Here is a 15,946-nt window from a genome sequence, read left to right on the forward strand (position 1 = left end):
ATTGTCAGCACATGATTCATTACTAGTGTATAAAATACAAACCCATTTACTGTTAATTATTTTCATAATTTAAACATCAAACTCAAAATGTTTGGGTATTGCAGGCGCCATAAATCAATAACAAAAGCGGCTTGGAGTTGTATTTACTAGCATTTGGATCAATATGGTATTTACTTGTATTTTATTGTACTGAAGCAGGCTGTGGAGAAGTCTCAGCAACAACTTTAAGCTCGACATTTGTCATGCAGTATTTTTAGGTATTGAGTGGCAAGGCATGAAAATAACCCCAATATTACGAATACGATACTAATATACAGTTTAATTAGGCGATACCCTCATCTCACCGTTCACTCTAACTATTTGTCTTCTTCTTCCTGTAATCTTTTAGTGTTATTTTTTTATCATTCATCAGCCTCACATTTCTCAGCGGATGACTAACCCTAAACCAATACAAAAGCAAAATGGCCGAAAGCTTATTCACATATTCTGTTTTAGTGGCCATTCTCGTTTCTCAAGTCTCAATCTTCAAGTTTTTAATAATCATTAATACTACTTATTACTCCTGTTCTATCAATGATAGATAGAGTATCTAGGCTGTTTATTTCACATTTTAAATGCTATAACTTGATATATATATATATATATATATATATATATATATATATATATATATATATATATTATTTTTATGTTTGTTTTATCATTTATATTTGAGATTTGTAACTATCTCTCCTAATAATATTATATCTAAAATTTAAATCTACGTTCTCTTCTTAAAATATAATATCTCTTACTATTTTACTCAATCACTTGATAGTTATGTATATAGTTATTTAATTTTTGATTGATGTGTATAAACAAATATAGTAGTATAATCTTCTAATATTAAAAAAAAAAGCATACCAAGTATAATTTAATGCTAATACATCATTAAAAAATTAAAATTAAATCAAGTGACTTGATATATAATAATATATGTTTATTATTGGTATATTAAATATAAATTCTTTAAATGTATTCAAAATACAAATTTGAGTGAAATTGGTGATGATATATATTATATACAAGGAAACCGAAAGAAGTAGACCCAGTGGCCCTGGTGCTAACTGTTGCAGCGTTTCTAGTTTCTTGAATGTACATAAATAAATAAGGAATAATTTTTGATCCGTCTGATAAACAAATATAATTTTATTTTAATATAATTAAATATTAATCGTAATTATTATAAATAAATATTAATAATTTTCGAATTTAAAATAGTTTCGAATTTAAAATGTTAGTATTTATTTATAATTAATTATTACATGCATACGACTTACCCAATGAAACCCAAATATTCAGCAGAGCCTGTTAAAATACTTTTTGAGTGTCATCAGCCCTCCTATTAGCTTTTGTCTTAGTACCAAAACATAAACAGCTTTGCTTTGAGTGTCTTAAAATCATAGGCAAGGATATTCCAGCATGTCATGATTTTCACCAGACTCGATGAAGAAAACAAGAGCAGATAAAAACTGAGTCACCTGTCTAGTAAGTTGTTCCAAGTCATTTAACTTGGGGGGGTCCCCTCCACTTAAAGAATGCTCCTTCACGGGCTCCACTTTTCGACCCTCCAAAACCCAATGTCCTTATCCATCTCAGTCCCCACTCAAAACTTTAAATTTTAATTCATCCTGGAGGGAAACAACAAAAGGCAGAGAGGGCTGCCTAGCGCCCTTTTCTAGATATTATTATCGGTAACTTCAATTCAAATACCAATTACCAAACCCTAACTTTTTTTTTTTTTTTAAGTGCGTCCAAAACCAAACATCAAACTCCAAATTCCGTCCAACAATCACACACCAAACACGAAACTACTCAAAAACAACCCCAATAAACCTCAAATTTCACTAACTCGTTGTGAGGCGGAAAGGATATAAAGCAAAGTGCGTAGTCCTCACGCCACCATTAAGTAGTTTCCTTTGCTTACCACATCATTTCCTAATTCACAATATTTTTGCTTTCCAACGCCCATTCCCTTAAAAAGGTTGAACCGTTTCAAACTCACTCATTAAACCACTCACTCAAACCAATATTCATTTACGGAAAGAAAAAACAAATTAAATTCAAAATAATTGAGGGAAAAAGTGGGAGAAATAATAAAAGAAGGAAAAAAAAAATAACACAGATACAATAAAGTCCTCTCTAAATCAGTTACATCCCTATGCTAGAAAACCTACCGCACCCACCTTGGAAATTTTTTTAAACTATTTTTTTTGGCCTTTCGAACCGGAAACAATCAAACCGGGTTCGTTCAACTCGTTCTCTCACTCTGTTATCCTATTCAGTATTTTTTTCCCTACTGCTCTAAAACCTAGATGAACTATTTGGTTTTTTTCTGTCTAATATTATCCAAAACTGGGCACAACTGGAGGTGTTAGACCGGGTTCGGCCTGACCCAATGTCTCTTTCTTGCGCCGCATCTCTAGCACTTTCCGGTGATGGTTTGAGTGTAACTCGCTTGAAAACGTCGGACTACAAGCCGGTCTATACTCGGGTAAAAGCCGGCCCGACTTAAACCTGACTCCGCATGCGTTACATAAAGTCTTAGCCCCCATTGGACCGGCTCTCCATTGTGGCGTCTTAGTAACTCCACAATGGCTGCACCTACGCGTCGGCTGGGTCCCATTGCAACCTGTTGTATCGGTTGACGGTCTCTTCTTATGCTTCTTAACCGGCGGCTTTTCAACAGAGAGAGGTTCAGACAGTTCAAAGATTGAACCCGAACCACTGTTGGGGCAAAGCATCCAAGGGGAAGGGCTTGAGGAGGAAGATGATGACGTGGAACTCGAAGAGGATTCTGTGAGAGAAGGGGTGGCGACAAGGGACCAAACTCGGCCTCCGGTTCGAACGCGCTTGCTTCTGGCTTTTGCTGGAACAGGACTTTCGAAACATGCCGTCATCGTAACTGATTTTTCCGGTTCGGGCAAGTTGCCGTCGAGTAACTTGGGCTTTTCCATTAACGTCCCGGTCGGATACGCCGTAGAGTGCTCCGAGAAGGAATCCTCCACGAAATGAGACAGCCATTCGAGGTTCTCAACGTCATCCGCCTGTAAAAATGGCACCTTTTTTCACCATTAACAACCGTAGCATAATAGCAGAAGCAAAAAATTTCTTAAAACAAAAGGGTGCTTTTTTTTTTTTTCAAGTACCGGAACAGCGAGTTCGTTGGTGGACAAGGAACCATAATCGAAATTTGTAGTACTGTCGTTAGAGAAGTGGCCGTTGTCTTGGCTTAGCTTTTGTCTCTTAGGCAAAGACGAAGAAGCTGGTACTTCTTCTTCCTCCTCATCTTCTTCATCCGCACGTTTCTGTTGAAGGAAGCCCTCTTCGTTACTGAAGTCAAAGAGGTCGTCAACTGAAAAATCATCGCAAGACACCCCATTTTGTCCATTAACAACCCAAATATCCTCCAAAAACGCCTGGGGGCTTGGTTTCAAAGCCATTTCCTTTCTAAAACTGGTCTTCAAAGCTGCCTCAACGCATTCCATTTCCTAGAACATAAGACATCGAAAAAAAAATCTCAGAAACTTAAAAACAAGGCAGAAAAAGAAAAGCCGTTTGGAAAAAAAAATACAAAAGCTAAAGACTTTATTTTCTAAAATTGACTACCTGAAGAGACGAAGGCAAGAGCGAAGGTGTAGTTGAAAAGAGAAGAAGAACGTGAAAGGTAAAGAAGAAGAGGAAATAGAAGAAAAATAAATAAAAAGGGGTGGTGATGAGTTTGGTGAAGCTCTCTCTTTAATTTTTACTTTTTCTCTCTCTTTAGTTTCTACATACAAAACAAAAAGATTTTCTCACTTGTTTTATTTTCTATTTCTTCTTTTATCTATTCCATTTATTTATACGTTACAAATTTATGTTATAACGCATAAATAAATAAAAAAAAGCGACTGAAATTACGAGGATTACCCTTTAAGAATCGGACTTTTCACCGTCTGGGAACCGTCAGGTCGGACCAAATTCTAAGATTCTTCGATTTTCCCTTTTTATTTAAAAAATAATAAGTAAAAAGTAAAAGGGTAAGGCCTAAGGCGTCGTCCGGTCCGGCCTAACAAAAACCAAGGGAACCGCCACCCTTTTCTGTTCATTTTCGTAATTATGTTATCTTAAACTGATTTTCTTTTTTCTTATTTGGTAAGAATTCGGTTTGGCCCCTCTCTTTTGACTAATTTACGTTATTTGCCTACCGCGTTGATCGCCGCTCGTCTTGGCTGTTTTAATGTTTAACGCCCTCTTTTTTTTGTTTTTGCAATATAATATAATATAATATAATAATATTCTTCACTTTCTTTGCTTTTTATTTTTAGTTTATTACGAAATTGACCCTCAAAAAGACCGGAAATCAAAATTGGACTGCTCATTCTTTTTTATCTTTTCTCATACCCATTCATTGCTTTCCTACTTTTATTGGGAAAAGAGAAAAAAAATAAATAAATACATTTTCCATCAGTTTGTTCTTTTTTTAGAGATTTTTCCTTTTTCTTTTTTCTTTGGCTGATAAAATCTTGATAACTTAATAATAATAATAATAATGAAATTAATAAAATCTAGTAATTCATTCAAGCTCCTGTATTAAAAATAATAATGAGAATATCTTTTTAAGAAGTAACGAATATATGAAATAAAAATTTCCGCTAAAAAGGGTATTATAATATGAGAAAATTTAAGCTATTTTAAAACATTTAGCAGCAGGTGACTATCACTTGAAATGCCTTTTTCAGAATAATATTATACATGTTTGTTAATGTATATGTATTTATTAATATTTGAGTATAATTAGTATTTTTGAAAGAAGTTATTCGTGTTTATTAATAACATAACATGCTAATATATACGTTTTAAGATTGAAAACATAATCTTGTTATACTTATTATTAATAATTCATTTATTTATAAATAAATATATATTCTTTTAATACAATTATTAAAATCGATCTTTATACTTCACCAATCAAAATCAAGAATTAAATTGAAGTGCTTAGTTATGTGATTAAAGTAATACGTAAACGAGTCTCAATGCTATATTTTTAAATTTTAGTTCACAGTTTTAAACCTTTTAACTTTTAAAAAATATTCAACATTAACTATGTAGGACAAATGAAGTATACTTGTTGAGTATTTTAGAGTGTGTCCTTGAAAAACATTAAATTGTGTATTTATATGATATAATTATTGTTCATGGACGTAGCATCGTAGGTAGGTCATTATGCATGGCAACATATACCCCACTCTAGGATTAACACATGTTTTCTAGATGTGGGTTTGCCTACATGGTGATGCAAACCCACATCGTGCGGTCCCATAGCGAGGTACAAAAACCTCACGTGCGAACTACGTAGAGTATGGGTCAAGACTCAATCAGGTAACCAGGTAGCGGGTCGGTAATAGTGAGTACCATAACAATTTGTCCCCCACCTTGTTTAAAGTAGAGTTACAAAGTGACTCTTCATAAAACTTGACTTTGTGAGGCAAGTGAGATTACTAAAGGAGAAACTTATTGCATACGCTTTTTGCTTTAACTTGTTATGTATACTTCGCCACGTGTTGAAGAGTGATACAATTGTAAACAGCTTTTCTCGAATACATGAATCATTAAAGTGTAAAATCCTTTTAAAAAGAGGTTACCTGAACTTTAAAAATCAAACTGTCTAAATTTGAAATTTTGGAAAATGAGCTGTTGTTGAGAAGAACAATTTCAGTGGAATTTTCTTAAAATTCCCATCATTCTAGTAGTTTTTTTTTTTTGTTTATTCGAACACGATGGTTAGGGCAAGAGGAAGTGGTGTTATTCAAGGTGTCATTTCACAACTTCGTGAAGTAAATGTTCCGATGGAGGCAAAAGCTTATGTTTGTACCACCAAAGAGGAAGAAATGAGTCGTGTTTTGGCTGCTCGAGGAATTCAACTACCCAATTTCGGGTACGACTTCTCAATTGTCGAAGGATTTAATCGATTAAGCGAAACCACCAACGGAAGTTTCGTACTTCTATTGCACGTGATAGAAGCGAGTTTCCATTTACCACTCTAGTCCTTCTTCTGCCATCTTTTTGATGAATAAATGATAGCCCCAGGTAGCTATCTAGCTTTTCATGGTGGGTCGTAATGGCGTATTTTATCGAATGTAGCCGGTAAGAGGAAATGTCATTGTTTAACGTTTTCTAAAATTTGTACCAATTGAAAGTGTGCAATTAAGGAGGTTTGGTGGGCTTGCTTTATTTTTCTCCTCGCAAAAAATATGAAATTAATCATCTTAAACTAGTCTTCGATCTTCACCTAAAGCGTTGTAAATACATACAGGTTAAGTACAAGTTTGGAATTGGCTTTGATTTTCTAATCGAATGGTTAATACCTAGTAAGAACATATCCTTAAAAAAATGAGAGATTATATCTAAAGTATGGTGGGGTTAATATTATAAGCTTTGCCGAGGTTGCATACTAGATTTGGAGGAAGTGTTAACTTGTAGAAACGCATTTCAGCACTGTTTCTTAAATCTGAGTCCTAATGGATGGCGATCAATTATGATAACAATGGTGCGAACACCGTGACTGTGTTGCTTGCGCAGTTTATATGGCCACATAGAGCCACTGATGGTTTAGGACTTATTCTCTTAGGAAGGACGAAAGAGCCTAAGAAATATTTTTCTACCTTTTGTAAACTAAAGCCTCGTCCGTGGTCCTTAAATCTTCAGGGGATCTAAAAAGTGGTGCGAACCCCCTTATGATAACTGCTGATGCTGATAATACACTTGTTGGTGAAGGAGGCATAGTTCGCACTGTTGAGGAGAACTCAAGAGCTCCACAAGTTTATTAAGGGAGATCGAAGAATAAATGGACATTCGATCCTTTATGCAAAATGTGTGAGGTAGTCCCTCTGGTATATTTATTAGGGAAGGAAGTGCAAGTAGTAGAAAGAAACTAAAAACTACTTTTGGATGTCCAAATATTGTTCTAAGTAGCAAAGATGAAGATAGCTTTGTAAAGAAGCTTGTCAAAAGAAAGGGAAAGATCGCGCTACAACATCTGGTGATATGGTCAACACTGTTACGGCCCCTACTGTGATTTCTTCTCCCCTTAGTTTTCCTCTCGTATCTTTACCAAGACCACCTATAGGGGATACGTTTGGTTTGATTGTTGATCATAGTCCTCTTAAAGGTTCAATCAGATTTATGCCCACTGGTGGTGAGACACAGACATTGTTCCCATAGCGTGAGCACTTAAGCATGCAAAAATTTCCTTATTGTCCTGTTGAAGTAAGTAAGTAGTGGAGAGATTGCATTCTCCAAGAAACGAAGGAACATATTTTTCCGACTGCCTCAACAACCTCACAGGTGCTCAGTTAGACTTTGATGTGTACTTTCTTTTTGGAGTTACTTGAGAGAAATTTATAGAAGAATGGAAGAACAACAAACTTTACTTTACTAATAATCTTGCTGAAACCAGTGTAGCTCTCACTACTGGGCGTGAAAGGAATGGAAAAGAAAGAGAGGATGAAAAAGAAGACAAAGAGCTCATCGATCCCTAGGATACCAATACTAATTCATAATTCTATTGCTTTCATTGTACTTGTTTTCTATCTATTTTGAAATGGAAAATCTATGTTTGTTTTGAATTGAAATGGTGTGGTGTTTGATTATGAATTTATATGAGCTAATTGCATAACCAAGTTGCCACCAGAAATGACTTAACAAATATTATTTAAGTAGTGATTAGGAAATTAGCTAACATAGATGAGATCGTTCATGATTTTAAATCGAATGAACTTAGGCTATAATATTAAATTAGCGAGCCTTAACATTATTAGCTGATATTAAATCAGTGAGCTATTTAGAGTAGCAATATTAAATCAACTAACTCAAATAAAATTATTTATGATATTGAATCGAATGAACTTGGGTTGTAATATTAAATCGACGAGCCTTAACATTATCAGCTGCAATATTAAATCAATAAGTTAATTAAAGTAGCGGTATTAAATCAACTAACTCAAAGAAAAATTTTCATGATATTAAATCGAATGAACTTAGGCTGTGATTTTAAATCAGCGATTCTTAACATTATTAGTTGTGATATTAAATCAGCGAACTATTTAGAGTAACGATATTAAATTAGCTAACTCAAAGAAAATTGTTCATGTTAGATAAACTAAACAACATTTACAAATAGTATATCTTTATTAATAAAAGGGACAAATCATTCATACATAGTATTTTTTTCAGATGGCGTGCATTCCATGTGCAAAGTAGAATAGGGCTATCCATTTTTGTTATTCTATAAGCTCTATAGCCTATTTTTTTGACAACTTTATGGGGTCTCTCCCAATTAGAAGCCATTTTTTCTAGCTATGATGCTGGGAAATTGACTTTAGTGTTTCACAAAACAAGATCACCCACTTGAAACTGTTTGTTTTTCACTTTGGAATTATAATATCGAGCAACTTATTGAGTTCCTGCAACATTCCTAATTTTTACTCCCTAACTTCATCAATGAGATCTAAGTTGAATCGGATGGCCTCTTGGTTGGCACTTTTATCAAAATGAGATGTCTTATGAGATCATAGACCTATCTCAGCAAGGATTATTGCTTTCGTCTTACATACTAGCTAGAATGTTATCTCTCCAGTTGTTGTGTGAGGTGAGGTTTGCAGGGCCCATATAATTCCTAGTAGCTCTTCTAACCAGGCATCATTGGCCTCATCAACCTTTTTCTTTAGAGTCGTTAGAATCTTCTTGTTCATTGCCTCTACTTGACCATTTGTTTGGGGAGTTTTTATAGAGTTTTGAGCGAGAGTAATTTGCAAGTCCTTACAAAAGTTCTTGAATTTTCCCTAGAATTGGGTTTCATTTAAAATCTGCAAACAATGGATTTTCAAATAAAAGACTCTATTTGTCTTTTTGCGATTGTAGTTAAAGCTTCAGCTTCTATACACTTAGTAAAATAGTCCACAGCCACAATTATGAATTTCTTCTGAGTCATTGCTTTTGGAAAAGAACCCAAAATATCTATTCCACAAGTTACAAACGACCAAGGGCAAGACATTACTTATAGATGCTCAACTAGTGATCGTTGCACTCGAGCATGTTTCTAGCAGAAATCACAAGTGCGAATTATATATTGTGCATACAGTTGGCCAATCATATCTCTACTTGAGAACCTTTTGTGCTAACAACATCCTTAGGTGATCATCGCATATTCCTTCATGAATTTCTCTCATAACATACCCAACTCTTAAAGGAGCGAGACACCTCAAAAATGGTTATGAGTAACCTTTTTTATAAAGCTCACCCTTTAATAGGATATATCTAAGGGTGATAGATTAAATAATTTTAATTATCTAAGAGATGAGTAGCTTGCAGATACAAAGATATATTAAATAGAAAGAATAACATCTTACCTTGTAGCCTTATATTGTATTTTGACGAGCTCATTTTTGTTGAGGTGGTGAATTTCCCCTTGGATAACTTACATTATGGGTCATCCATGTTTCTTCTTAGCTTAGATTGAGTACTTGCTGGGTGTCACAGCTTGGGATGACTTTATGCTCTAATAGAATTTTCCTCTTTACTCGATAATAATAGAGGACGCTAACTTAGACCAAATGTCAACTTTGGTGTTCTTCATCTTGGATAACTGTTTAACTTGTGCCTTATCAAATTGAGCAAGTAGTTGGGCGGCTATGGCGTGGTACTTCTTTAGGCTTGACTTTTTTACTTCATACTCATCGTTTGTTTGCTTTGCTACTAATTGAGAATTAATGTGTATTATCAATTCCTTCAACCTCAGCCGTGGAGCTAGTTGTAGTCCTGAAATTAATGCTTCATACTTAGCAACATTGTTGATGTCTGAAAGCCGAAGGATAGTCTATACTGCCACTCATTCCCATTAGGATATACAAGAAGAATGTCTACTCCTAATATTATCTTTGTTATTGATCCACATAAACTGTCCCTGTTATGAACTAACTACTACAACTTGTGTAATCAATAGAAAAAAATTAGAACAAAATGTATATTTGTAATTGAATATTATAAAACAAAATGAGTATTTTTAAAACAAATTTCCAATAATTTGTGTGACATGCTATTATGTCATTTGTGTGAGTAATAGTGTTTAAAATTAAAAGTTACTTATAGGGTTTGATGATCTATTAAAAGAACATTCCATCATGAAATCAGCTAAGATTTGAGGTTTGATCGTTGTTTTCGGAGCATATTCTATACCAAATACTGCAAATTCAATTCTCCATTTGATCATTCTACCTGAAATATCTACTTTAGGCAAGATGTCTTTAATGGGTTGTTTTTCCATGACAATCATGAGATGATCTTGAAAGTAGGGTCACAACACCTTGTTAACATAATATACTGAAAATTGGCAAACTCCTTTAGCCTTGATCAAAACTACTGTTACCTTTTAAAAAGTAGCTTGGCACTCTTATGTCAAACTAAAAGAAGTTCTAAAGGCTTTAAAGAAATGTAAGCACTTATCTGTCATTCTGGAGACAAAAGTGTTGAGTACGACCACCCTTATCGTTAGAAGTTGAATGTCTTTAATAGTCTTTGGGGGAGGTATATCTAGAATGACCTGAATCTTTTCAAGGTTCGCTTCTACTCTCGTTTTTGAAACCAAAAAGCCTAAGAATTTATCTGCTCTTACACAAAAAATGCACTTCTCTAAATTTAACATTATATTAAAGGTTCGCGGAACAATAAAAGCTTTTGACAAATCTTGAATATGCCTCTTCAAAGTAGAGTTCTTTACCAACATGCCATCAAGATTAACCTCAACACTGCGACCAATTTTCTTTCTGAAAATTTTATTAACCAATCTTTGGTAGGTTGCACCTGCGTTCTTCAACTCGAAAGGCATAACTCGATAGTAAAACAAACATTCTTTTGTGACAAAGGCTGTTTTATCTTGATTTTATAGAGCCATGAAAATTTGATTATAATCTGAGAATACATCCATAAAACCCATGAACTTATAGCCTATGGACGCATCTACTAGCCTATTGACCGAGGGTAAAGGAAAACTATCCTTCGGGCAAGCCTTGTTAAGACTAATAAAATCAATACACATTATCCACTTTCCATTGGCATTCTTCACTATCACAACATTTGACACCTAATCTGGGCACACCACTTCCCTGATAAATCCCGCTGAAAGCAACTTGCCTACTTATTACCTGATAGCCTCTATAACTTGGGGAGTGAACCTTCTTTTCTGTTTGACTAACTTGACTTCGGGGGATAAATTTAATCGATGGACAACCTGAGGATCCATACCAGACATGTTTGCAACTAAAAATGCAAATATGTATGAGATCTCTCTCAAGTACCGAACTAAGTCCTCTTTTTCTTTTTTTGTTAATGTTGATGAGAGTCTTACCAACTTATCTGTGTTATCATAAAACAACTATAAAGTTTCTGTGACCTCTGCTGCCTCTGGCTTGCAAATTCTCTCCTCACTTCTGACATCTAAACTATCCAAATCTAAAACTTGATTAACCATTTTTTCCTATTGCGAACTTTGACCCTATATTACCTAATCACATGTTTGCTTAACTGACAACATATGACACTTTGTAGCTGTGTAGCTGTTCGCTGGTTGAACTTCATGAAACCTATCCCTATCCTAGTAGGAAACTTAATCTTCATACAAAAAGTTACAATAATCATTTTAGCTATTCTCATAATAGGATGCTTGAAGATGGCATTGTGAGCTATTGGATAGTCTACCATAAAGAACTGAACATATTCTGTGGTGGTGTGCTCTCATCCTCTAATGTAACAGGTAGGGTAATATACCCTTTTATGTCAATTGGATGGTTAGCAAAACCATACGAAGGGTTTGCCTCCTTCAAGATTGTTTCTTCAGCCCCATCTTCTGTTATACGTCCTAAGTTAATACCTCCACAACACTTCCACTATCAACCAAGATTCTCTTCACCTCAAATCCTACTATAGTTGCTAACACGACCATTGTATCATTCCTTTCCTCATCACATACTGAATCCTCATCCGCATCACTAAATTCTACCTTCCACTTTTCTTGTTACACAACTTTTTTGGTGAATTGACTAACATCACACTTCTAAGATGAGTCTTTCTCTTTGTGTTAGAGGTCATCCACTTTTTATCGCTACCAATTATCACATGTATTTAACATTTTGTTTTCCCTTATTAGCTCCCCGCGAACCTTGACTTGATATCGAAGCACCTTAAGCTACAAAATCCTTCAGCTTTCCATTTCTAACTACTTCCTCTATAGCATTTTTCAAAGTGAAACAATCTTCGGTCTTGTGCCCCCCTTTCATTATGCAAATTGCATCTATCTTTCGAGTTGAATCTTGACTGGTTGGGTTGTATGGGTGGAGAGCTTGGAAGAATCCCAAACTCTTGACTTGACTGAGAATTTAGGTATACGAAGCATTTTAGAGAGTATAAGTTTCAAATTTTCCATTAGAAACGTACCTTCTTGTGTGTTTAACTTGAGGTCTCTGAAATGCCCTTGGCGATTCATTCTGTTAATAGTTCTTTTATTGTCCCCCACTTTGTACACGTAGACTCTGACAAAGCGGACCCTGATGCTTACAAACTCCCTGACGACCCTAAATTGTCTGTCATCCTTTTGGAAAGTGTTGCGAGCTACCTTATTAATTTCCTCTACCTCCGTGAACTTATGTGCCCTCTAATACAAATTTTCCAAACTTTATGACCTATTATCAGTAAACGAATAGTACACATGCTCGTTTTGGACTCTCATGATAAAGGCATCAATGACCCACTGGTCTTCTAAGTTTTTTGTGTTTAACGTGGTTGCATGGAACCATTTGGCATAATCTTGTAAAGATTCTCCATCCCTTTGTTTCAATGACATCAAACCTATAGGAAAACTCATTATTATCTTACGAGCTCAAAATCTTCCCAAGAATATCTGACCCAGCTTTGAGAATCTTTGAATGAAGCCCTGTGGTAGAGATGAATACCAATCTTTCACACTTTTTCTAAAAGTCATCAAGAAAGCTTTATGTTTTACTGTACCAAAAACCCTTGGCACATTTATATAATCATTATACTAAATGAGATGTGCTCAAGGATCCTTTCCACCTTTGAACATTTATTTTAGAACTTTAAACTTAGTTGGTAGGCTTACAATTACTACTTTAAGAGACAATGGGTTGTTAGAGCAAAACAACCAGTCTATATCTTGCACATCAGGGTGCAATGCTCGCACATCTTTATGCAAAGCATCCATATCATTCTGCCATAGCTTTGCATGTGCTTCCATAGCCTTGTCTTAGAGAGGCGTGACATGATCTTGAAAACCAGAGTTGTCAAACTGCATCCTCCTCCTCAACTTCTCGTTCTATCTCAACAACTCTTGCTGAAACACTTGTTGTTCGAACCTCGCATTTTGCTGAGTCATTTATTCATTCATCAACCTCAACTGCTCCTATAAACCCAATAATTGCTGTGGTGATGCTCCCTGGTCAGAGGGAAATGACAGTTTTGACCCAATGGAGCATTGAGGTCAAAAGTATTGGAGACACCTACTTGACCTGAGTTGCCTAGATTTTCTAATCGGTCAGCAAATTGACCAACGAAAATTTCCATTTCTCTAGGTTGATTACCAATGCCAGAACCTCCTTCCTGGTTTTTTGGGTGAGTCATCTTGGTTTTTTAGCAATCTGAATATACGAAAATCAGAAGTCTGTACACGTTCGTCGCACCAAATTGTTGAGTGCTTTAGAGTGTGTGCCTTCGAAAGGGTTAAATTGTATATTTATATGATATGGTTACTGTTTATGGGACGTGACATCGTAGGTAGGCCTCCATGCATGCTAACACGTACCCTACTCTAAGATTGACATGTGTTTTCTAGATGTAGGTTCGCCTACATGGTGATGCGAACTCACGTCGTGCATAGTGGTGCGAACCCACATGGTGCGATCCCATAGAGAGGTGTGAACTACGTAAAGTACGGGTGAGGACCCAATCAGGTAATCGAGTAGTGAATAGGTAATAGTGAGCACCATAACAATACTATAAACAAATATCTAAGTTGTGAGTAAGATTTTCAATGTCAATTATTTATTCAATGTCAATTATTTATAGCAGTCCCAAACCTTCAATTGAAAATTTGAATTTTTTTTTAAGGACAAGCAAATAATGAAAAATTATTGTTGTGGTCATATGCAAAGAACGAAGGGAAATAAGGAAGAAATAGAAAAAAACTGTACGAGTAAACTAAACATCAATTTAATTAGGTAATGATAAAATGCTTTTACTTTACAAGTTAAATTATATTATTTTAAAGGTGTTTTGTCATTTCATTTATTTTATATAGAAAATAAAAATTCACCTAATAAGATTTGAATGCAAGCCTTTATGATTTTCATCATTTGTATTTTTACTATTCAACTAAAATCTCATTTATCAATTTTTTTATAAATATATGTTTATAACATCATATTATTTTTCACCTATATTGTGAGTGTATTATAATTTATTTTTATGTGTTTAAATTACTAGAGAATGATATATTTGACAACACTTGAGTTTTTTTAATATGTTTGAAATATAGTAAATTTATATATATTTGATTTTTTTGCCTGATTATATATTTATGAATTTCAAAGTGTCTTGTTGATGTTATTTTCAGCATTGTGTTTTAATTATTTTTCTATGTTATTTTCTTTTTGGTGTATTAATTCATTTTATAGCTAGTCTATCTAACTCTCAATTAGAAAACAACTTGCGATTTATGTAAATTTTGTGTACTCAATTAATTATATATTTTGCACATTTGTTAGAGTAATTCAATTTAAATAAAAAAATTGTGTGCCATGATATATTCATGTTGGTGTAAATTTGTTTGTCTTATCATACCTAACTTCATTCCATTTTTGCATTGTTTTCATTTGCCTAAATTTTATATTATAAAACCTCTCGTGCATTAATATAAATATTATTCTTAAATTTTAATTGAAATTTCCTAAATGTAGTAAGGCTATTTTCTAGTACTGCTAGAAGATCTTTTTATATAAAGGTAAGATTGCTAATAATTCAACCAATCTCACATATCATATAATGCAGGTTTAAGATATTATTACTTTTTTAAGATACAATGCTGACTTACTTCAAAAAGATTTTTAACACTTAAAAAGTTAGGAAAAGACTAAATTACAGATAAAATTACAAAGGGTTTGTTTTAACTATTATTTTTAGTCTATTTATTCTTCCAAAAAAAAAAAAAAAAAAGAGTGGGAAGAAATGTAACCAAAAGGTTAAAACAACATAAAATCATTAGAATTGAGAGATAATTTCAGGCACCTCGAGACTCAAAAAATGGACCAACTCCAACTCTAAATCAAGGAATTAATCAAAAAGAAAGCAACCAAAGCTGTGTAACAACACCACACCTAAGGTTGCAGGTGACATATTTAGTATATGCATGTTTAATATATTAAAAAATAAAAAAAAAAGAATATAAATAGTAAAAAGTATGAAGTGATAATTATGAGCAAAGTTTTTGGGGACAGGACATGCCTTCTAAGCAAAGACAAAGTTTAATAAAAAAATATATTATAAGGGCCAGCTTTTGTTCCCACGTAACACTACCCTAATGATTCATTAATCCTTATTCGCAATGTCACATTGCCTGTCATTGTAATTATCTATATTTTTACAAATTAGATTCTGTTCCAAGGATTACAATTTAGAATGTGTTGAATACAAGATGAGTCAGCTTCTCATATCTGAAGACAATCAGATTTTATTATATGTTTAAACCTATTTTTAATATAATTATATTTAATTAATTCTCATTTTTAAATATAATTTATTTCTTAATTTTATTTTATATTTCCTTATATATTTAGTATGCATAAATGACTTCAATTGTTGTTTA

At 34.0% G+C, this 15,946-nt stretch overlaps 1 protein-coding gene across 2 annotated transcripts; it reads right to left on the minus strand.

The window, feature by feature from the left end:
- Window positions 1-2,075: 2,075 nt before the first annotated feature.
- Window positions 2,076-3,901, minus strand: LOC108470425 (GATA transcription factor 5-like). 2 transcript variants are annotated; one of them, XM_017771727.2, is made up of 3 exons: window positions 3,649-3,901; window positions 3,189-3,530; window positions 2,076-3,086 (listed from the first exon to the last, which is right to left on the minus strand). In XM_017771727.2, exons 2-3 carry the CDS (start codon window positions 3,525-3,527, stop codon window positions 2,385-2,387), a joined length of 1,041 nt encoding a protein of 346 aa, XP_017627216.1. In that variant the 5' UTR covers window positions 3,528-3,530; window positions 3,649-3,901; the 3' UTR covers window positions 2,076-2,384. The 2 variants fall into 2 exon arrangements, with proteins under 2 accessions (XP_017627216.1, XP_052878023.1); XM_053022063.1 differs by having other exon boundaries at window positions 2,076-3,101.
- Between the last annotated feature and the right edge of the window lie 12,045 nt (window positions 3,902-15,946).

This window comes from Gossypium arboreum, chromosome 11 (genome assembly GCF_025698485.1).
Source record: "Gossypium arboreum isolate Shixiya-1 chromosome 11, ASM2569848v2, whole genome shotgun sequence".
NCBI lineage: Eukaryota > Viridiplantae > Streptophyta > Magnoliopsida > Malvales > Malvaceae > Gossypium > Gossypium arboreum.

What these genes read in the sequence shown, in the direction of transcription:
- LOC108470425 (XM_053022063.1), bottom strand. Translation starts at nt 3,527, where the DNA reads ATGGAATGCGTTGAGGCAGCTTTGAAGACCAGTTTTAGAAAGGAAATG. An exon ending in CCAACGAACTCGCTGTTCCG is followed by an intron (nt 3,102 to 3,188) that starts GTACTTGAAAAA and finishes TGGTGAAAAAAG; the next exon opens with GTGCCATTTTTACAGGCGGA.